The 22,373-nt window shown below is 53.1% G+C and overlaps 1 protein-coding gene across 2 annotated transcripts; it reads right to left on the reverse strand.

Moving 5' to 3' along the window:
• Positions 1-546: 546 nt before the first annotated feature.
• Positions 547-21,747, reverse strand: LOC144677208 (properdin-like). Of its 2 annotated transcripts, none has more exons than XM_078537395.1 (10): positions 21,583-21,746; positions 20,651-20,801; positions 17,123-17,283; positions 16,691-16,861; positions 15,695-15,892; positions 15,026-15,199; positions 12,226-12,414; positions 3,605-3,719; positions 2,602-2,731; positions 547-1,411 (listed from the first exon to the last, which is right to left on the reverse strand). In XM_078537395.1, the coding sequence occupies exons 1-9, from the start codon at positions 21,638-21,640 to the stop codon at positions 2,605-2,607; spliced, it is 1,344 nt and encodes a 447-aa protein (XP_078393521.1). In that variant the 5' UTR covers positions 21,641-21,746; the 3' UTR covers positions 547-1,411; positions 2,602-2,604. The 2 variants fall into 2 exon arrangements, with proteins under 2 accessions (XP_078393521.1, XP_078393522.1); XM_078537396.1 differs by having other exon boundaries at positions 553-1,407; positions 2,598-2,731; positions 21,583-21,747.
• Positions 21,748-22,373: the final 626 nt, after the last annotated feature.

The following is a 22,373-nucleotide window of genomic DNA, read 5'->3' on the forward strand; positions in this document are numbered from 1 at the left end:
GGGGGCATATGAGGGTGCGGGGGGCATATGAGGGTGCGGGGGGCATATGAGGGTGCGGGGGGCATATGAGGGTGCGGGGGGCATATGAGGGTGCGGGGGGCATATGAGGGTGCGGGGGGCATATGAGGGTGCGGGGGGCATATGAGGGTGCGGGGGGCATATGAGGGTGCGGGGGGCATATGAGGGTGCGGGGGGCATATGAGGGTGCGGGGGGCATATGAGGGTGCGGGGGGCATATGAGGGTGCGGGGGGCATATGAGGGTGCGGGGGGCATATGAGGGTGCGGGGGGCATATGAGGGTGCGGGGGGCATATGAGGGTGCGGGGGGCATATGAGGGTGCGGGGGGCATATGAGGGTGCGGGGGGCATATGAGGGTGCGGGGGGCATATGAGGGTGCGGGGGGCATATGAGGGTGCGGGGGGCATATGAGGGTGCGGGGGGCATATGAGGGTGCGGGGGGCATATGAGGGTGCGGGGGGTATATGAAGTCAGGGCGTTACAATAGAGTGCAGCAGGCAGCTCAGTGAGACAGTCGGTGCCTCTGTCACTGTGTCAAATCTTGGTTTATTTTCAGGGACCTGACAAAGAGACACTGAGGTAATGCAAAGGTAGTTTTACTGTGACATTCTCAACAATCAGCAATTAGAGAGACAGAGAAAGAGACAGACAGACAGAGATACAGAGAGACAGGCAGCAAGAGACAGAGAGAGAGACAGAGAGAGAGGGGGGGGTGGAGACAGAGTGAGAGAGGGAGAGAGAAGGAGACAGAGGGGGAGAGACAGAGAGAAAGGGAGACAAAGAGAGGAGGAGGAAAACAGGGAGAGAGAGAGGGAGACAGAGAGCGAGGGAGACAGAGAGAGGGAGAAAGACAGACAGTGAGGGAAACAAAGAGAGAAAGGGAGACAGAGAAAGAGGAGAGGGAAACAGAGAGGGAGAGATAGAGACAGAGAGAGTGGGAGACAGAGGTGGAGAGAGAGAGATGGAGGGAGAGAAAGAAAGGGAGGGAGGGGGAGGGAGAGAGAGAGTGAGGGAGAGCGGGAGGGAAGAAGGGAGAGGGAGGGGGACAGATGGAGAGAGAGAGAGAGAGAGAGACATTGAGAGAGAGAGAGGGATGGAGGGAGAGGGAGAGGGAGAAAGAGAGATGGACTGAGGGTGAGAGAGCAAGAGTGAGGGAGGGAGATTGAGAGGTTGGGAGAGAGGGATGAAGAAAGGGAGAGGAAGTGAGAGAGTGCGAGGGAGAGAGAGGGAGGGAGATGGAGAGAGAGAGGGAGGGAGACAGAGAGACTCCGACAGAGGTGGATCACCACAAGATCAGTCCGAGAGTGAGGACCAACACTCAGCAATTATACAGATCAGTTCTGACAGGTAGATGCCAATTTCCAATGTCCAGTCTTCATGAACAGGAGCTTCCTGTGAAGGACAAAAACATCATTAATGACAAATCAGCTCAACTCATCCTCTGAACAAATCCATCACCCTCCAAACACAGCCCCATCCTCCCTCAACCAACTAAACACTCACCTCACCATTCAAAACCGCACCCCAATCAGTGTGTATGTGGGACCCGTACCCCAGTCAGTGTGTGTGTGGGACCCGTACCCCAGTGAGAGTCAGTGTGTGTGTGGGACCCGTACCCCAGTCAGTGTGTGTATGGGACCCGTACCCCAGTGAGAGTCAGTGTGTGTGTGGGACCGTACCCCAGTGAGAGTCAGTGTGTGTGTGACCCGTACCCCAGTGAGAGTCAGTGTGTGTGTGACCCGTACCCCAGTGAGAGTCAGTGTGTGTGTGGGACCCGTACCCCAGTGAGAGTCAGTGTGTGTGTGGGACCCGTACCCCAGTGAGAGTCAGTGTGTGTGTGGGACCCGTACCCCAGTGAGAGTCAGTGTGTGTGTGGGACCCGTACCCCAGTGAGAGTCAGTGTGTGTGTGGGACCCGTACCCCAGTGAGTGTCAGTGTGTGTGTGGGACCCGTACCCCAGTGAGAGTCAGTGTGTGTGTGGGACCCGTGCCCCAGTGAGAGTCAGTGTGTGTGTGACCCGTACCCCAGTGAGAGTCAGTGTGTGTGTGGGACCCGTACCCCAGTGAGAGTCAGTGTGTGTGTGTGACCCGTACCCCAGTGAGAGTCAGTGTGTGTGTGTGACCCGTACCCCAGTGAGAGTCAGTGTGTGTGGGACCCGTACCCCAGTGAGAGTCAGTGTGTGTGTGGGACCCGTACCCCAGTGAGAGTCAGTGTGTGTGGGACCCGTACCCCAGTGAGAGTCAGTGTGTGTGGGACCCGTGCCCCAGTGAGAGTCAGTGTGTGTGTGGACCCGTACCCCAGTGAGAGTCAGTGTGTGTGGGACCCGTACCCCAGTGAGAGTCAGTGTGTGTGGGACCCGTACCCCAGTGAGAGTCAGTGTGTGTGGGACCCGTACCCCAGTGAGAGTCAGTGTGTGTGGGACCTGTACCCCAGTGAGAGTCAGTGTGTGTGTGTGTGTGTGGGACCCATACCCCAGTGAGAGTCAGTGTGAGCACATGGAAGTGGCTATGGGGGTGATATGGGGGTGATATGGGGGATTTGGGGTGCTCCGACCCTTCCCCTGATCTGATGATGTCACTCACCTCTCAAGCGCAGTCCGGAACATTCTGGCAGGGCAGACGTTCATCCGACTCGCCCTGTAGCTCGTCACATTCGTAAATGGGATTCCCCCAGAAAAAAATCTCAACCTTTTTCTGGACCCCCCTCTCCTTTCTGGAAAGAAGATGATTGTCAGGGAGATCAGTGACTCAGATCATAACCCACACCACCCAGAGCAAATAAAATGTCTCCCTCAATACCCCGTGAACCAGGGCCCTCTACCCAACATACCAACCCTAAATACCCCGAGTGTCCCTGCACCCTGGGCCCTTCCCCTGGTGTCCCCTGCACCCTGGGACCTTCCCCCGGTGTCCCCTGCACCCTGGGACCTTCCCCCGGTGTCCCCTGCACCCTGGGAACTTCCCCCGGTGTCCCCTGCACCCTGGGACCTTCCCCCGGTGTCCCCTGCACCCTGGGACCTTCCCCCGGTGTCCCCTGCACCCTGGGACCTTCCCCCGGTGTCCCCTGCACCCTGGGACCTTCCCCCGGTGTCCCCTGCACCCTGGGACCTTCCCCCGGTGTCCCCTGCACCCTGGGACCTTCCCCCGGTGTCCCCTGCACCCTGGGACCTTCCCCCGGTGTCCCCTGCACCCTGGGACCTTCCCCTGGTGTCCCCTGCACCCTGGGACCTTCCCCTGGTGTCCCCTGCACCCTGGGACCTTCCCCTGGTGTCCCCTGCACCCTGGGACCTTCCCCTGGTGTCCCCTGCACCCTGGGCCCTTCCCCTGGTGTCCCCTGCACCGTGGGCCCTTCCCCTGGTGTCCCCTGCACCGTGGGCCCTTCCCCTGGTGTCCCCTGCACCGTGGGCCCTTCCCCTCCTGGCCCCTGCACCGTGGGCCCTTCCCCTCCTGGCCCCTGCACCGTGGGCCCTTACCCTGGTGTCCCCTGCACCGTGGGCCCTTCCCCTGGTGTCCCTGCACTGTGGGACCATGCTAAATCCCCTGGAAAGTGGTGAAACTGAGATTGAGGATAGAGTCCAAGTCTCACGGGTAGTCAGGATATATCGGTTGACAGGTTCGAGTCCGCCTTCGGGTGCTCTGGTCGCCACAGGGAGGATAACACAGGCTCCAGGAATCCCACTCTGACCAAATCCCTTTGCCATCTGTTGGTGCAGAGAATTATTTCAGAAAGATTAATCATCATCTCCCTGTCCATTCACAATCGCTCCTCACCTCCGCTGCCCTGGCACACCAGCAACACATCCTACAGTCTGGCCCATCGTGGATACCTGGTGATGCGCACAGCCAAAAAGGAGTGGTAAAAAATATGGACAGTACAGTACACACTCCCGTCCGTCTGTTACACAGACAGTACAGTACACACTCCCGTCCGTCTGTTACACAGACAGTACAGTACACGCTCCCGTCCGTCTGTTACAGAGACAGTCCAGTACACGCACCCATCCGTCTGTTACAGAGAGAGTCCAGTACACACACGCGTCCGTCTGTTACAGAGACAGTCCAGTACCCACTCCCGTCCGTCTGTTACACAGACAGTACAGTACACACTCCCATCCGTCTGTTACAGAGACAGTCCAGTACACACTCCCGTCGGTCTGTTACAGAGACAGTCCAGTACCCACTCCCGTCCGTCTGTTACAGAGACAGTCCAGTACCCACTCCTGTCAGTCTGTTACAGACAGTCCAGTACACACTCCCGTCCGTCTGTTACAGAGACAGTCCAGCACCCGCTCCTGTCAGTCTGTTACACACAGTACAGTACACACTCCCGTCTGTCTGTTACAGAGACAGTCCAGTACCCACTCGTGTCAGTCTGTTACAGAGACAGTCCAGTACACACACTTGTCAGTCTGTTACACAGACAGTCCAGTACCCACTCCTGTCAGTCTGTTACGCAGACAGTCCAGTACCCACTCCAGTCAGTCTGTTACACAGACAGTCCAGTACCCACTCCTGTCAGTCTGTTACACAGACAGTCCAGTACCCACTCCTGTCAGTCTGTTACACACAGTCCAGTACCCACTCCTGTCAGTCTGTTGCACAGAAGGTCCAGTATCCACTCCTGTCAGTCTGTTACACACAGTCCAGTACACACTCCTGTCAGTCTATTACACAGACAGTCCAGTACCCACTACTGTCAGTCTGTTACACAGACAGTCCAGTACACACTCCTGTCAGTCTGTAACACACAGTCCAGTATCCACTCCTGTCAGTCTGTTACAGAGACAGTTCAGTATCCATTCCTGTCAGTCTGTTACACACAGTCCAGTACACACTCCTGTCAGTCTGTTACGCAGACAGTCCAGTACCCACTCCTGTCAGTCTGTTACACAGACAGTCCAGTACCCACTCCTGTCAGTCTGTTACACAGACAGTCCAGTACCCGCTCCAGTCAGTCTGTTACACAGACAGTCCAGTACCCACTTCTGTCAGTCTGTTACACAGACAGTCCAGTACCCACTCCTGTCAGTCTGTTACACAGACAGTCCAGTACACACTCCTGTCAGTCTGTTACACAGACAGTCCAGTACCCACTCCTGTCAGTCTGTTACAGAGACAGTCCAGTACACACTCCTGTCAGTCTGTTACACAGACAGTCCAATATCCACTCCTGTCAGTCTGTTACAGAGACAGTCCAGTACCCACTCCTGTCAGTCTGTTACACAGACAGTCCAGTATCCACTCCTGTCAGTCTGTTACACAGACAGTCCAGTGCCCACTCCTGTCAGTCTGTTACAGAGACAGTCCAGTATCCACTCCTGTCAGTCTGTTACACACAGTCAAGTATCCACTCCTGTCAGTCTGTTGCACAGACAGTCCAGTACCCACTCCAGTCAGTCTGTTACACAGACAGTACAGTACCCACTCCTATCAGTCTGTTACACAGACAGTCCAGTATCCACTCCTGTCAGTCTGTTAAACAGACAGTCCAGTACACACTCCTGCCAGTCTGTTACACAGACAGTCCAGTACCCACGCCTGTCAGTCTGTTACACACAGACAGTCCAGTATCCATTCCTGTCAGTCTGTTACACAGACAGTCCAGTACCCACTCCTGTCAGTCTGTCAAACAGACAGTCCAGTACCCACTCCTGTCAGTCTGTTACACAGACAGTCCAGTACCCACTCCTGTCAGTCTGTTACACAGACAGTACAGTACCCACTCCTGTCAGTCTGTTACAGAGACAGTACAGTACCCACTCCTGTCAGTCTGTAACAAAGACAGTCCAGTACCCACTCCTGTCAGTCTGTTACACAGACAGTCCAGTACCCACTCCTGTCAGTCTGTTACACAGACAGTCCAGTACACACTCCTGTCAGTCTGTTACACAGACAGTACAGTACCCACTCCTATCAGTCTGTTACACAGACAGTCCAGTACCCACTCCTGTCAGTCTGTTACACAGACAGTCCAGTACCCACTCCTGTCAGTCTGTTACACAGACAGTCCAGTACCCACTCCTGTCAGTCTGTTACAGACAGTCCAGTACACACTCCTGTCAGTCTGTTACACAGACAGTCCAGTACCCACTCCTGTCAGTCTGTTACAAAGACAGTCCAGTACCCACTCCTGAGAGTCTGTTACACAGACAGTCCAGTACCCACTCCTGTCAGTCTGTTACAGAGACAGTCCAGTACACACTCCTGTCAGTCTGTTACACAGACAGTCCAGTATCCACTCCAGTAAGTCTGTTACACAGAGAGTCCAGTGCCCACTCCTGTCAGTCTGTTAAACAGACAGTCCAGTACACACTCCTGTCAGTCTGTTACACACAGTCCAGTATCCACTCCTGTCAGTCTGTTGCACAGACAGTCCAGTACCCACTCCTGTCAGTCTGTTACACAGACAGTCCAGTACCCACTGCTGTCAGTCTGTTACACAGACAGTCCAGTACACACTCCTGTCAGTCTGTTACAGAGACAGTCCAGTACCCACTCCTGCCAGTCTGTTACACAGACAGTCCAGTATCCACTCCTGTCAGTCTGTTAAACAGACAGTCCAGTACCCACTCCTGTCAGTCTGTCCCACAGACAGTCCAGTACCCACTCCTGTCAGTCTGTTACACAGACAGTACAGTACCCACTCCTGTCAGTCTGTTACACAGACAGTACAGTACACACTCCTGTCAGTCTGTTACACAGACAGTACAGTACACACTCCTGTCAGTCTGTTACACAGACAGTGCAGTATCCACTCCTGTCAGTCTGTTAAACAGACAGTCCAGTACCCACTCCTGTCAGTCTGTTACACAGACAGTCCAGTTCCCACTCCTGTCAGTCTGTTACACACAGACAGTCCAGTATCCATTCCTGTCAGTCTGTTACACAGACAGTAAAGTACCCACTCCTGTCAGTCTGTCACACAGACAGTCCAGTACCCACTCCTGTCAGTCTGTTACACAGACAGTCCAGTACCTACTCCTGTCAGTCTGTTACACAGGGTCCAGTACACACTCCTGTCAGTCTGTTACACAGACAGTACAGTACCCACTCCTGTCAGTCTGTTACACACAGTCCAGTATCCACTCCTGTCAGTCTGTTACACAGACAGTCCAGTACACACTCCTGTCAGTCTGTTACACAGACAGTACAGTACCCACTCCTGTCAGTCTGTTACACAGACAGTCCAGTACACACTCCTGTCAGTCTGTTACACAGACAGTCCAGTACCCACTCCTGTCAGTCTGTTACACAGACAGTCCAGTACCCACTCCTGTCAGTCTGTTACACAGACAGTCCAGTACCCACGCCTGTCAGTCTGTTACACAGACAGTCCAGTACCCACTCCTGTCAGTCTGTTACACAGACAGTCCAGTGCCCACTCCTGTCAGTCTGTTACACACAGTCCAGGACCCACTCCTGTCAGTCTGTTACACAGACAGTACAGTACCCACTCCTGTCAGTCTGTTACACAGACAGTCCAGTATCCACTCCTGTCAGTCGGTTACACAGACAGTCCAGTACACACTCCTGTCAGTCTGTTACACACAGTACAGTACCCACTCCTGTCAGTCTGTTACAGAGACAGTCCAGTACCCACTCCTGTCAGTCTGTTACACACAGTCCAGTACCCACTCCTGTCAGTCTGTTACACACAGTCCAGTACCCACTCCTGTCAGTCTGTTACACAGACAGTCCAGTACACAGTCCTGTCAGTCTGTTACACAGACAGTCCAGTACACACTCCTGTCAGTCTGTAATACAGACAGTCCAGTACACACTCCTGTCAGTCTATTACACAGACAGTCCAGTACCCACTCCTGTCAGTCTGTTACAGAGACAGTACAGTACCCACTCCTGTCAGTCTGTTACACAGACAGTCCAGTACCCACTCCTGTCAGTCTGTAACACAGACAGTCCAGTATCCACTCCTGTCAGTCAGTTACACAGACAGTCCAGTACACACTCCTGTCAGTCTGTTACACAGACAGTCCAGTACCCACTCCTGTCAGTCTGTTACAGAGACAGTCCAGTACCCACTCCTGTCAGTCTGTTACACAGACAGTCCAGTACCCACTCCTGTCAGTCTGTTACACAGACAGTCCAGTACCCACTCCTGTCAGTCTGTTACACAGACAGTCCAGTACCCACTCCTGTCAGTCTGTTATAGAGACAGTCCAGTACCCACTCCTGTCAGTCTGTTACACAGACAGTCCAGTACCCACTCCTGTCAGTCTGTTACACAGACAGTCCGGTACCGACTCCTGTCAGTCTGTTACACAGACAGTCCAGTACCCACTCCTGTCAGTCTGTTACACAGACAGTCCAGTACCCACTCCTGTCAGTCTGTTACAGAGACAGTCCAGTACCCACTCCTGTCAGTCTGTTACAGACAGTCCAGTACCCACTCCTGTCAGTCTGTTACACAGACAGTCCAGTACCCACTCCTGTCAGCCTGTTACACAGACAGTCCAGTACCCACTCTTGTCAGTCTGTTACAGAGACAGTCCAGTACCCACTCCTGTCAGTGTGTTACACAGACAGTCCAGTACCCACTCCTGTCAGTCTGTTACACAGACAGTACAGTACCCACTCCTGTCAGTCTGTTACAGAGACAGTCCAGTACCCACTCTTGTCAGTCTGTTACAGAGACAGTCCAGTACCCACTCTTGTCAGTCTGTTACAGAGACAGTCCAGTACCCACTCTTGTCAGTCTGTTACAGAGACAGTCCAGTACCCACTCCTGTCAGTCTGTTACACAGACAGTCCAGTACCCACTCCTGTCGGTCTGTTACACAGACAGTCCAGTACCCACTCCTGTCAGTCTGTTACACAGACAGTCCAGTACCCACTCCTGTCAGTCTGTTACACAGACAGTACAGTACCCACTCCTGTCAGTCTGTTACACAGACAGTCCAGTACACACTCCTGTCAGTCTGTTACAGAGACAGTCCAGTACACACTCCTGTCAGTCTGTTACAGAGACAGTCCAGTACACAGTCCTGTCAGTCTGTTACACAGACAGTCCAGTACCCACTCCTGTCAGTCTGTTACAGAGACAGTCCAGTACCCACTCCTGTCAGTCTGTTACACAGACAGTCCAGTACCCACTCCTGTCAGTCTGTTACACAGACAGTGCAGTATCCACTCCTGTCAGTCTGTTACACAGACAGTCCAGTACCCACTCCTGTCAGTCTGTTACACAGACAGTCCAGTACCCACTCCTGTCAGTCTGTTACACAGACAGTCCAGTACACACTCCTGTCAGTCTGTTACACAGACAGTCCAGTACCCACTCCTGTCAGTCTGTTACACAGACAGTCCAGTACCCACTCCTGTCAGTCTGTTACACACACAGTCCAGTACCCACTCCTGTCAGTCTGTTACACAGACAGTCCAGTACACACTCCTGTCAGTCTGTCACAGAGACAGTCCAGTACCCACTCCTGTCAGTCTGTTACACACACAGTCCAGTACCCACTCCTGTCAGTCTGTTACACAGACAGTCCAGTACACACTCCTGTCAGTCTGTCACAGAGACAGTCCAGTACCCACTCCTGTCAGTCTGTTGCACAGACAGTCCAGTACCCACTCCTGTCAGTCTGTTACACAGACAGTCCAGTACACACTCCTGTCAGTCTGTTACACAGACAGTCCAGTACCCACTCCTGTTAGTCTGTTACAGAGACAGTCCAGTACACACTCCTGTCAGTCTGTTACACAGACAGTCCAGTACACACTCCTGTCAGTGTGTTACACAGACAGTACAGTACCCACTCCTGTCAGTCTGTTACACAGACAGTACAGTACCCACTCCTGTCAGTCTGTTACACAGACAGTCCAGTACCCACTCCCGTCAGTCTGTTACACAGACAGTCCAGTACCCACTCCCGTCAGTCTGTTACACAGACAGTCCAGTACACACTCCTGTCAGTCTGTTACAGAGACAGTCCAGTACACACTCTTGTCAGTCTGTTACACAGACAGTCCAGTACCCACTCCTGTCAGTCTGTTAGAGAGACAGTCCAGTACACACTCTTGTCAGTCTATTACACAGACAGTCCAGTACCCACTCCTGTCAGTCTGTTACACACAGTCCAGTACACACTCCTGTCAGTCTGTTACACAGACAGTCCAGTACACACTCCTGTCAGTCTGTTACACAGACAGTCCAGTACACACTCCTGTCAGTCTGTTACACAGACAGTCCAGTACCCACTCCTGTCAGTCTGTTACAGAGACAGTCCACTACACACTCCTGTCAGTCTGTTACACAGACAGTCCAGTACCCACTCCCGTCAGTCTGTTACACAGACAGTCCAGTACCCACTCCTGTCAGTCTGTTACAGAGACAGTCCAGTACCCACTCCTGTCAGTCTGTTACACAGACAGTCCAGTACCCACTCCTGTCAGTCTGTTACACAGACAGTCCAGTACCCACTCCTGTCAGTCTGTCACAGAGACAGTCCAGTACCCACTCCTGTCAGTCTGTTACAGAGACAGTCCAGTACACACTCCTGTCAGTCTGTTACACAGACAGTCCAGTATCCACTCCTGTCAGTCTGTTACACAGACAGTCCAGTACCCACTCCTGTCAGTCTGTTACACAGACAGTCCAGTACCCACTCCTGTCAGTCTGTTACACAGACAGTCCAGTATCCACTCCTGTCAGTCTGTTACACAGACAGTCCAGTACCCACTCCTGTCAGTCTGTTACACAGACAGTCCAGTACCCACTCCTGTCAGTCTGTTACACAGACAGTCCAGTACACACTCCTGTCAGTCTGTCACAGAGACAGTCCAGTACACACTCCTGTCAGTCTGTTACACAGACAGTCCAGTACCCACTCCTGTCAGTCTGTTACACAGACAGTCCAGTACCCACTCCTGTCAGTCTGTTACACAGACAGTCCAGTACCCACTCCCATCAGTCTGTTACACAGACAGTCCAGTACCCACTCCCGTCAGTCTGTTACACAGACAGTCCAGTACACACTCCTGTCAGTCTGTCAAACAGACAGTCCAGTACACACTCCTGTCAGTGTTACACAGACAGTCCAGTACCCACTCCTGTCAGTCTGTTACACAGACAGTCCAGTATCCACTCCTGTCGGTCTGTTACACAGACAGTCCAGTACCCACTCCTGTCAGTCTGTTACACAGACAGTCCAGTAGACACTCCTGTCAGTCTGTCAAACAGACAGTCCAGTACACACTCCTGTCAGTGTTACACAGACAGTCCAGTACCCACTCCTGTCAGTCTGTTACACAGACAGTCCAGTATCCACTCCTGTCGGTCTGTTACACAGACAGTCCAGTACCCACTCCTGTCAATCTGTTACACAGACAGTCCAGTACCCACTCCTGTCAGTCTGTTACAGAGACAGTCCAGTACCCACTCCTGTCAGTCTGTTACACACAGTCCAGTATCCACTCCTGTCAGTCTGTTACACAGACAGTCCAGTACACACTCCTGTCAGTCTGTTACACAGACAGTCCAGTACACACTCCTGTCAGTCTGTTACACAGACAGTCCAGTACCCACTCCTGTCAGTCTGTTACACAGACAGTACAGTACCCACTCCTGTCAGTCTGTTACACAGACAGTCCAGTACCTACTCCTGTCAGTCTGTTACAGAGACAGTCCAGTACCCACTCCTGTCAGTCTGTTACACAGTCCAGTACCCACTCCTGTCAGTCTGTTACACAGACAGTCCAGTACCCACTCCTGTCAGTCTGTTACACAGACAGTCCAGTACACACTCCTGTCAGCCTGTTACAGAGACAGTACAGTACACACTCCTGTCAGTCTGTTACACAGACAGTCCAGTACCCACTCCTGTCAGTCTGTTACACAGACAGTCCAGTACACACTCCTGTCAGTCTGTTACAGACAGTTCAGTACACACTCCTGTCAGTCTGTTACACAGACAGTCCAGTACCCACTCCTGTCAGTCTGTTACAGAGACAGTCTAGTACCCACTCCTGTCAGTCTGTTACAGAGACAGTCCAGTACCCACTCCTGTCAGTCTGTTACAGAGACAGTCCAGTACCCACTCCTGTCAGTCTGTTACACAGTCCAGTACCCACTCCTGTCAGTCTGTTACAGAGACAGTCCAGTACACACTCCTGTCAGTCTGTTACACAGACAGTCCAGTTCCCACTCCTTTCACTGATGAATCTTCTCAGTCTAACACTTGTACTTACACACACAGTTGTCATTGTTATAACAGGAGCGAATTTCGACAGTCTTCCCGCTGCAAGGTTCCCCATCGTGTTCGCGACCAACACACCGTCGGACCCTGTTCTGTTGTCCAACGTATTTCCGACACGAGATAGTCCAGTTTATCCGTACACATTCACTCCACATGGACCAAACTGTCCATATGCCATCAACTGGACAAAAACAGAAATCAAGAGAGATCAGCAAATCCCAGTGAATGGAGGAAATATCCAACAATGCAACAGCCCACCCCAGCACTGCAGCAACACACAACCATGCAGCATCCAGCAATGCAACACCACACCCCAGCACTGCCGCAACGCTCAACCATGCAGCATCCAGCAACGCAACACCCCACCCCAGCACTGCCGCAACGCTCAACTATGCAGCATCCAGCAATGCAACACCACACCCCAGCACTGCAGCAACGCTCAACCATGCAGCATCCAGCAATGCAACACCCCACCCCAGCACTGCAGCAACACTCAACCATGCAGCATCCAGCAATGCAACACCCCACCCCAGCACTGCAGCAATGCTCAACCATGCAGCATCCAGCAATGCAACACCCCATCCCAGCACTGCAGCAACGCTCAACCATGCAGCACCCAGCAATGCAACACCCCACCCCAGCACTGCAGCAACGCTCAACCATGCAGCATTCAGCAATGCAACACCCCACCCCAGCACAGCAGCAACACTCAACCATGCAGCACCCAACAATGCAACACCCCGCCCCAGCATTGCAGCAACACTCAACCATGCAGCATCCAACAATATAACACCACACCCCAGCATTGCAGCAACACTCAACCACGCAGCATCCAGCAATGCAACACCCCGCCCCAGCACTGCAGCAATGCTCAACCATGCAGCATCCAGCAATGCAACACCCCGCCCCAGCACTGCAGCAATGCTCAACCATGCAGCATCCAACAATGCAACAGCCCGCCCCAGCACAGCAGCAACACTCAACCATGCAGCATCCAGCAATGCAACACCACACCCCAGCACTGCAGCAACGCTCAGCCATGCAGCATCCAACAATGCAACACCACACCCCAGCACTGCAGCAACACTCAACCATGCAGCATCCAGCAATGCAACACCACACCCCAGCACTGCAGCAACGCTCAGCCATGCAGCATCCAACAATGCAACACCCCGCCCCAGCACTGCAACAACACTCAACCATGCAGCATCCAGCAATGCAACACCACACCCCAGCACTGCAGCAACGCTCAGCCATGCAGCATCCAACAATGCAACACCCCGCCCCAGCACTGCAACAACACTCAACCATTCAGCATCCAATGCAACACCCCGCCCCAGCACTGCAACAACGCTCAGCCATTCAGCATCCAATGCAACACCCCGCCCCAGCACTGCAGCAACACTCAACCATGCAGCATCCAATGCAACACCCCGCCCCAGCATTGCAGCAATGCCCAGTCATGCAACATCCAGCAAGCCACACACCGCCCCAGCACTGCAACAATGCTCATCCATGCAGCATCCAGCAATGCAACACCCCAGCACTGCAGCAATGCTCAACCATGCAAAATCCAGCCATGCAACACACAAACCCAGCACTGCAGCAACACTCAACCATGCAACACCCAGTAATGCAACACTCCATCCCAACACTGCAGCAACGCTCAACCATGCAGTGCCCAATGCAACTCCCAGCCCATGCACTGCAGCAATGCTCAACGATACAGCATTCAGCAATGCAACACCCCATCCAAGCAATGCAACACACTGACCCAACACTGCAGCAATTCTCACCATGCAGCATCCAGCAACGCATCACCAACCCCGCCCCAGCATTGTAGCAATGCTCAACCATGCAGCATCCAGCAATGCAACACACTGACCCAGAACTGCAGCAACGCTCAACCATGCAGCATCCAGCAATGCAACACCCCACCCCAGCACTGCAGCAGCACTCAACCCTGCAGCAACCAGCAATGCAACACTCCTCTGAGCACTGCAGCAACCTCAGTATTGCAAGCCCCCAGTGCTACAACCGCCCAGCAATGCCACACCCCTGAGCAATGCAACCACCCCTCCCCCAAGCTCTGCAAATCCCACCTGACCTGCACTGTCACCCCTCAAAGTCAACTACACTTAAGCATCACATCCCCATGACTGCAACCTACCAACCATCCCCTAGCACTGCAGTCATCCCAGTGCAGACACCACCCCCATTGCAGACACCCCTCCATTGCAGACACCCCTCCATTGCAGACACCCCTCCATTGCAGACACCCCTCCATTGCAGACACCCCTCCATTGCAGACACCCCTCCATTGCAGACACCCACCGACTGCAGACACTCACCGACTGCAGACACCCACCGACTGCAGACACCCACCGACTGCAGACACCCCCACATTGCAGACACCCCCCCCCCCCCCACCGGCATTGCAGACTCCCTGCCCATCCTGTTCCCCAACACGGGCTGATATACAGCCAATCTGTGTAAGGATGGAGTTCCAGTGTATGAACTGCCCCTTGTCACACAGGAGGAGCCTCTCACTGTCCGTTCACCCTCTGGGGTCTGTGGTCAAATCCAGAGGGGCTGAATGGATCCTCATTCTAATGGGAAACTGGGTGGGACACTGGCCTCCCCCCTGAATTACCCGGATCAAGGACTCCTCTCCCTCTCTGGGTTTATAGTGAGATTTGTCTCACTGACTATTTCAGACAGTCTGTCTCACTCCGACAGTCACGTGTCACTCTCCCTCCACCCAACTTGTTACCCCAGATCCTCTTTCTCACCTGGACAAGGAATCTTTGTGTTGCAGAAAGTGTCCTTGATTCCACTCCCAGGACACTTGGCACCACCGTGCTTCGGGGCTGGATGGTCACATTCCCTCCTTAGCTGAGCTTTCCCAATACCACACGATGTGGAACATGCTGACAATTCAGACCAGGGTCCCCAGTTCCCTGGAACTGGAGAGACAGAGACAGAGACAGAGAGAGAGAGGTGAAGGTAAATGAGAGATAGCAACCCAGTCCTGAATCCTCACAGTCTCACTGACACAGACAATCCCATAGCCTGCACCGTGGGCCCTTCCCCTGGTGTCCCCTGCACCATGGGCCCTTCCCCTGGTGTCCCCTGCACCGTGGGCCCTTCCCCTGGTGTCCCCTGCACCGTGGGCCCTTCCCCTGGTGTCCCCTGCACCGTGGGCCCTTACCCTGGTGTCCCCTGCACCGTGGGCCCTTACCCTGGTGTCCCCTGCACCGTGGGCCCTTCCCCTGGTGTCCCCTGCACCGTGGGCCCTTCCCCTGGTGTCCCCTGCACCGTGGGCCCTTCCCCTGGTGTCCCCTGCACCGTGGGCCCTTCCCCTGGTGTCCCCTGCACCGTGGGCCCTTCCCCTGGTGTCCCTGCCCCGTGGGGCCTGTGGTCTGTTCCCAGAATTAATCAGTAAATTTGCTGCTACTCACCAGGACAGAAAGGTAAGAATTCACATGGGCCGGTTTCTGTATTGGACCCAGGACATGGTTTCCCCGGTGGAGAGTGAGAGGGTGCTGGGCTGCTGCAAACTCGAGATCGCTTTCGAACTGGAATAAATTTGGGTTCTTCCCTTTGACAACTTTGTCCACACGAACCCCAATTTCCCCAGGACGACCAGGACCCGTGTGCTGTCAAAGACAAGGGTGGGTCAGAGCAATTCAATAGACAACAGCAGGATAAACAGGGAGACTCTCCCCAGCATCTGTACAGACATACTGTACAAAATACAGGCACAGAGCCCGGCGCCTGTAAAGGGCGCCGAGCCCGGCGCCTGTACAGGGCGCCGAGCCCGGCGCCTGTACAGGGCGCCGAGCCCGGCGCCTGTACAGGGCGCAGAGCCCGGCGCCTGTACAGGGCGCAGAGCCCGGCGCCTGTACAGGGCGCAGAGCCCGGCGCCTGTACAGGGCGCAGAGCCCGGCGCCTGTACAGGGCGCAGAGCCCGGCGCCTGTACAGGGCGCAGAGCCCGGCGCCTGTACAGGGCGCAGAGCCCGGCGCCTGTACAGGGCGCAGAGCCCGACGCCTGTACAGGGCGCAGAGCCCGACGCCTGTACAGGGCGCAGAGCCCGACGCCTGTACAGGACGCAGAGCCCGACGCCTGTACAGGACGCAGAGCCCGACGCCTGTACAGGACGCAGAGCCCGACGCCTGTACAGGACGCAGAGCCCGACGCCTGTACAGGACGCAGAGCCCGACGTCTGTACAGGACGCAGAGCCCGACGTCTGTACAGGACGCAGAGCCCGACGTCTCTACAAGACACAGGAGAATCCCAACCAGGTGAGAGACACAGTGGACAGAAAGAATGTGGAGGCCGAGAGAGAGAGAGAGAGGGACAGAGACAGGAAGTGACAGAGAGAAAGAGATAGACAGAGTAAGAGAGGGAGAGAGTCAGAGAAAGAGGAGAGACAGATGAAAGCTCATACTCACTGGGGCAGATCTGATTGGTATCACAGAATTGAACTTCGAATTCAGGTCCAGGACACTGACCCCCACAGGAAGGGGGGGGCTCTGAGCAGCTGCGGCGTCTCTCCTGCTGGCCAGTGGCACAAGTGACTGAACAGGAGGTCCAGGAAGACCACAAACTCCATCCACCATTAACTAGAACATAGAACAGAGATAAGACCACTTTGGAACGCAGCCCCGAAACGCAGCCCCGAAACGCAGCCCCGAAACGCAGGCCTGACTGCCAAGAAACGCAGCCCTGACCACCAGCCCAGATATACAGGCCCGACTGCCAGCCCCGAAACACAGCCCCGATCAATGGGTCACTCCGTTACAGCTGGCCTCTCACCAACCCATTTCCTTGGTGCTGTAAACCCTCACCCACCATCCTCAGTTAATCTCAGCCCCATTACTCACCCGCACAACATGCCTGGTCCACGCAAAATCGTGTCTGCAGTGTTTCACGGCCGTGACATCTCCCTCTCCCAATACAAAATCTCCGGCGCTGCTGCACCCCCTCACTGCAGCTCACTGTGCACGCCGACCACTCTGTCCACTCTGTCCACTGCGAATTTCGTCTACAGCAGAACAGCACTGTCCTCATTAATACCGACGGCAAAGGAATAATCACACTTCCATTCAGACTCAGACAATCCCAAACATTCCTCTGGAAACAATGCAGGAGAGAAATTCACAACCACACAGAACCTGCTGGGAAACTGCAGCAATTAAAACTATTCCCACTGTCCCCATCAAACACTCCGACAGGTACAACACGGGGTTAGATACAGAGTAAAGCTCCCTCTACTATGTCCCCATCAAACACTCCCAGGACAGGTACAGCACGGGGTTAGATACAGAGTAAAGCTCCCTCTACACCGTCCCCATCAAACACTCCCAGGACAGGCACAGCACGGGGTTAGATACAGAGTAAAGCTCCCTGTACACTGTCCCCATCAAACACTCCCAGGACAGGTACAGCACGGGGTTAGATACAGAGTAAAGCTCCCTCTACACTGTCCCCATCAAACACTCCCAGGACAGGTACAGCATGGGGTTAGATACAGAGTAAAGCTCCCTCTACACTGTCCCCATCAAACACTCCCAGGACAGGTACAGCACGGGGTTAGATACAGAGTAAATCTCCCTCTACACCATCCCCATCAAACACTCCCAGGACTGGTACAGCACGGGGTTAGATACAGAGTAAATCTCCCTCTACACTGTCCCCATCAAACACTCCCAGGACAGGTACAGCACAGGGTTAGATACAGAGTAAAGCTCCCTCTATACTGTCCCCATCAAACACTCCCAGGACAGGTACAGCACGGGGTTAGATACAGAGTAAAGCTCCCTGTACACTGTCCCCATCAAACACTTCCAGGACAGGTACAGCACGGGGTTAGATACAGAGTAAAGCTCCCTCTACACCGTCCCCATCAAACACTCCCAGGACAGGTACAGCACAGGGTTATATACAGAGTAAAGCTCCCTGATGGCCTACATCCCAGGGTCTTAAAGGAAGTGGCAGCGGAGATAGTGGATGCATTGGCTATAAAATTCCAAAATTCCCTGGATTCTGGAATGGTTCCAGTGGATTGGAAAAATGCTAATATATATCACCCTTATACAAAAAGGGGGGGAGGCAGAAAGCAGGAAACTATAGACCAGTTAGTTTAACGTCTGTCATTGGGAAATTGTTGGAATCCATTATTAAGGAAGTAGTAATGGGACATTTGGAAAGTGAAAATGCAATCCATCAGAGTCAGCATGGTTTTATGAAGAGCAAATCATGTTTGACTAATTTGGTAGAGTTCTTTGAAGATGTGACAAGCAAAGTGGATCATGGGGATCCTGTAGATGTCGTATATCTGGACTTCCAGAAGGTCTTTGATAAGGTGCTGCACAAAAGATTAATACACAAGATAAGATCACACGGAGTTAGGGGTAATATATTAGCTTGGATAGAGGATTGGCTAACCAACAGAAAGCAGAGAGTCGGGATAAATGGGTCTTTTTCTGGATGGCAAGCTGTAACTAGTGGGGTGCCACAGGGTTCGGTCCTTGGGCCCCAACTATTTACAATCTATATTAATGACTTGGATTCAGGGATAGAAGGTACTATAGATAAATTTGCAAATGACACCAAAATAGGTGGGAAAGTAAGTTACAACGAAGAACTAAGAAATTTACAAATAGATATGGACAGGTTAGGTGAATGGGCCAAAATTTAGCAGATGGAGTTTAACGTGGGTAAGTGTGAGGTTATCCATTTTGGTCGGAAGAATAAAAAGGCGACTTATTATTTAAATGGAGAGAAACTTCAGGATGCTTCAGTGCAGAGGGATCTGGGTGTCCTCGTGCATGAATTGCTGAAAGCTAGTATGCAGGTACAGAAAGGCAAATGGAAGTTTGCATTTATTCCTAAAGGAATAGAGTATAAAAATGGGGATGTGTTATTGCAACTGTACAAGGCATTGGTGAGACCGCACCTGGAGTACTGTGCACAGTTTTGGTCCCCTTACTTGAGGAAGGATGTAGTTGCATTGGAGGCGGTTCAGAAGAGGTTCACTAGATTGATTCCAGAGATGTGGGGCTTGTCTTATGAGGAGAGATTGAGCAATTTAGGGCTATACTCGCTAGAGTTTAGAAGGATGAGAGGGGATCTAATTGAGGTATATAAGATGCAAAAGTGGGATGGACAAAGTAGACGTGGAGCGGATGTTTCCCCTTGTGGGGCATTCTAGAACGAGAGGCCATAGTTTTAGGCTAAGGGGCGGTAGATTTAAATCAGAGATGAGGAGGAATTAGTTTTCTCAAAGGGTTGGTGAATCTGTGGAATTCACTATCTCAGAGTGCAGTGGATGCTGGGACACTGAGTAAATTTAAGGAGGAGATAGACAGATTTTTAATTAGTAACAGGTTGAAAGGTTATGGGGAGAGGGCGGGAAATTGGAGTTGAGGCCGAAATGAGATCAGCCATGATGGTATTAAATGGCGGGGCAGACTTGAGGGGCTGAATTACCTAATCCTGCTCCTCGTTCTTATGTTCTCTACACTGTCCCCATCAAACACTCCCAGGACAGATACAACAACCAATTAGATACAGAGTAAAGTTCCCTCTTTCATATCCCCATAAGAGGCTCCCAGAGCAGTACTGCACAGGGTTACATACAGATTAAATCTCCCACTACACTGAGCTCATCAAACACTCCCAGGGCAGATACAATATGAGATTAGATACAGAGTAAAGCTCCCTCTACACTCTCCCCATCAAACACTCCCAGGACAGGTACAGCACGGGGTTAGATACAGAGTAAAGCTCCCTCTACACCGTCCCCATCAAACACTCTCAGGACAGGTACAGCACGGGGTTAGATACAGAGTAAAGCTCCCTGTACACTGTCCCCATCAAACACTCCCAGGACAGGTACAGCACGGGGTTAGATACAGAGTAAAGCTCCCTCTACACCGTCCCCATCAAACACTCCCAGGACAGGTACAGCACAGGGTTAGATACAGAGTAAAGCTCCCTCTACACCGTCCCCATCAAACACTCCCAGGACAGGTACAGCACGGGGTTAGATACAGGGTAAAGCTCCCTCTGCACCGTCCCCATCACACTCCCAGGACAGGTACAGCACGGGGTTAGATACAGAGTAAAGCTCCCTCTACACCGTCCCCATCAAACACTCCCAGGGCAGGTACAGCACAGGGTTAGATATAGAGTAAAGCTCCCTCTACACCGTCCCCATCAAACACTCCCAGGACAGCTACAGCACGGGGTTAGATACAGAGTAAAGCTCCCTCTACACCATCCCCATCAAAAACTCCCAGGACAGGTACAGCACAGGAATTTTGATCAATAGAATAATGGAGGAAAGATGGGTGCAGGAGATGGTTGAAAGAAGGGATAATGGGTGGAGAGTAGTGTGTGTGACTCACCGACAGTAATGTGAGGTCCCACTTGATTCCCTCTGATAGCAGTAGTTTGTATTCAGACAGCAATCCTCTTCTTCAATGTCGTGCCCAATCAGATCAGTGCAGATTCCTGTCATTCTATCCACTCCACTGAAACAGCTCACCTTCCCTGCCTCTGACACAGGACAGTTTATTAAAGCAGGTTCCCTGTGCTTTCCCACTGACACCCGGGGAGCTCCCTAACAGACTGGCTCAATGCAGGGAGAATAAACCCATTGCCAGGGCGCAGTTTGTGGTTAACCTCTCAAGCCTGACCATACACTGACCATGCGCTGTCTGGACACAGATACAGACAGCGACCGGGTGATCACTGTCTGGACACAGGTACAGACAGCAACTGATCACTGTCTGGACATGGTACAGACGGCAACCAGGTGATCACTGTCTGGACACAGGTACAGACGGCAATCAATTGCTGCCTGGACACAGGTACAGGCGGCATCTGATTGCTGTCTGGACACAGGTACAGACGGCAACCAGGTGATCACTGTCTGGACACAGGTACAGACGGCAACCAGGCGATCACTGTCTGGACACAGGTACAGACGGCAATCGATCGCTGCCTCGACACAGGTACAGGCGGCATCTGATTGCTGTCTGGACACAGGTACAGAGGCAACCAGGTGATCACTGTCTGGACACAGGTACAGACGGCAATCGATCGCTGCCTCGACACAGGTACAGGCGGCATCTGATTGCTGCCTGGACACGGGTACAGGCGGCGACCAGGTGATCACTGTCTGGACACAGGTAGTGACGGCAATCGATCACTGCCTGCACACAGGTACAGACAGAGTCTGGGCAATCACTGTCTCAGGCAGACTCTCTCTCTCTTGGATTATTTCTGGATCTACACTGAAGGTCAGGAACACATTGAACATTCTGTAAACTGGTACCTGTGGGTGTGGTGAAGAGACAGAGGGTGCTGATGACCAACAGGATCCTGTTGTTCATGTCAGAGCCTGTGGACTAGCCTCTCAGCCCGACTAGTGATTGTGAAGACACTGTAAGACGCGATCCAAAGCAGAATCTTTGGTCCGAAGAAGTGTCCGTGAGCTCATTGACCTGGAGAGCCAGATGAGTGAGCCTGATTGCTCAATGTTCAATCTGGCAGCCTGTTACATCAGTGCTGGGAAAAGTGATCATCAGAGCTCACCCATTGTGGGACATGTTCCTGTAACAACCCACTATCAGCCACCCCCATTCCCCCTGAGCAGACAGCAATGGGCTAATGAGAGATAGTCTCATACTCCTGTCTCTCTCTTCCCTACATGATGGTGTGGCTGAGAGCAGGAAGGCAGAAAGCGAGGAGCACAGACTGAGAGAAAGGGAGTGAAGCAACAGTGGACAGAGCTCAATGTGAAGCCGCCCACACTGCAGCACAGAAAGGTAAATATTAATCATACCGTGGGCAGGAAGAGGGTGGGGGTGGGGAGACGGAGAGGAGGGGGGGGACAGTCAGCCTCCTCCAGAAAAAAATGAGGTTGACACAACCGGGGGGGGCGAGAGAGAGACGAGGAGGGAGAATGAGAGGAGGGGGAGACAGAGAAGGAGGGAAAAAAGGGGGGAGGGGCGGAAGAGAGGAGGAGAGAGAGAGAGGGGGAAGAGGGGGCGGGGAAAGAGAGGAGGAGGGAGAGACGAGGAGGGAGATGGAGGAGGGGGAAGAGAGGAGGAGGAAGAAAGGAAC

Source organism: Cetorhinus maximus, unplaced genomic scaffold, assembly GCF_964194155.1.
Source record: "Cetorhinus maximus unplaced genomic scaffold, sCetMax3.hap1.1 HAP1_SCAFFOLD_2307, whole genome shotgun sequence".
Lineage (NCBI taxonomy): Eukaryota > Metazoa > Chordata > Chondrichthyes > Lamniformes > Cetorhinidae > Cetorhinus > Cetorhinus maximus.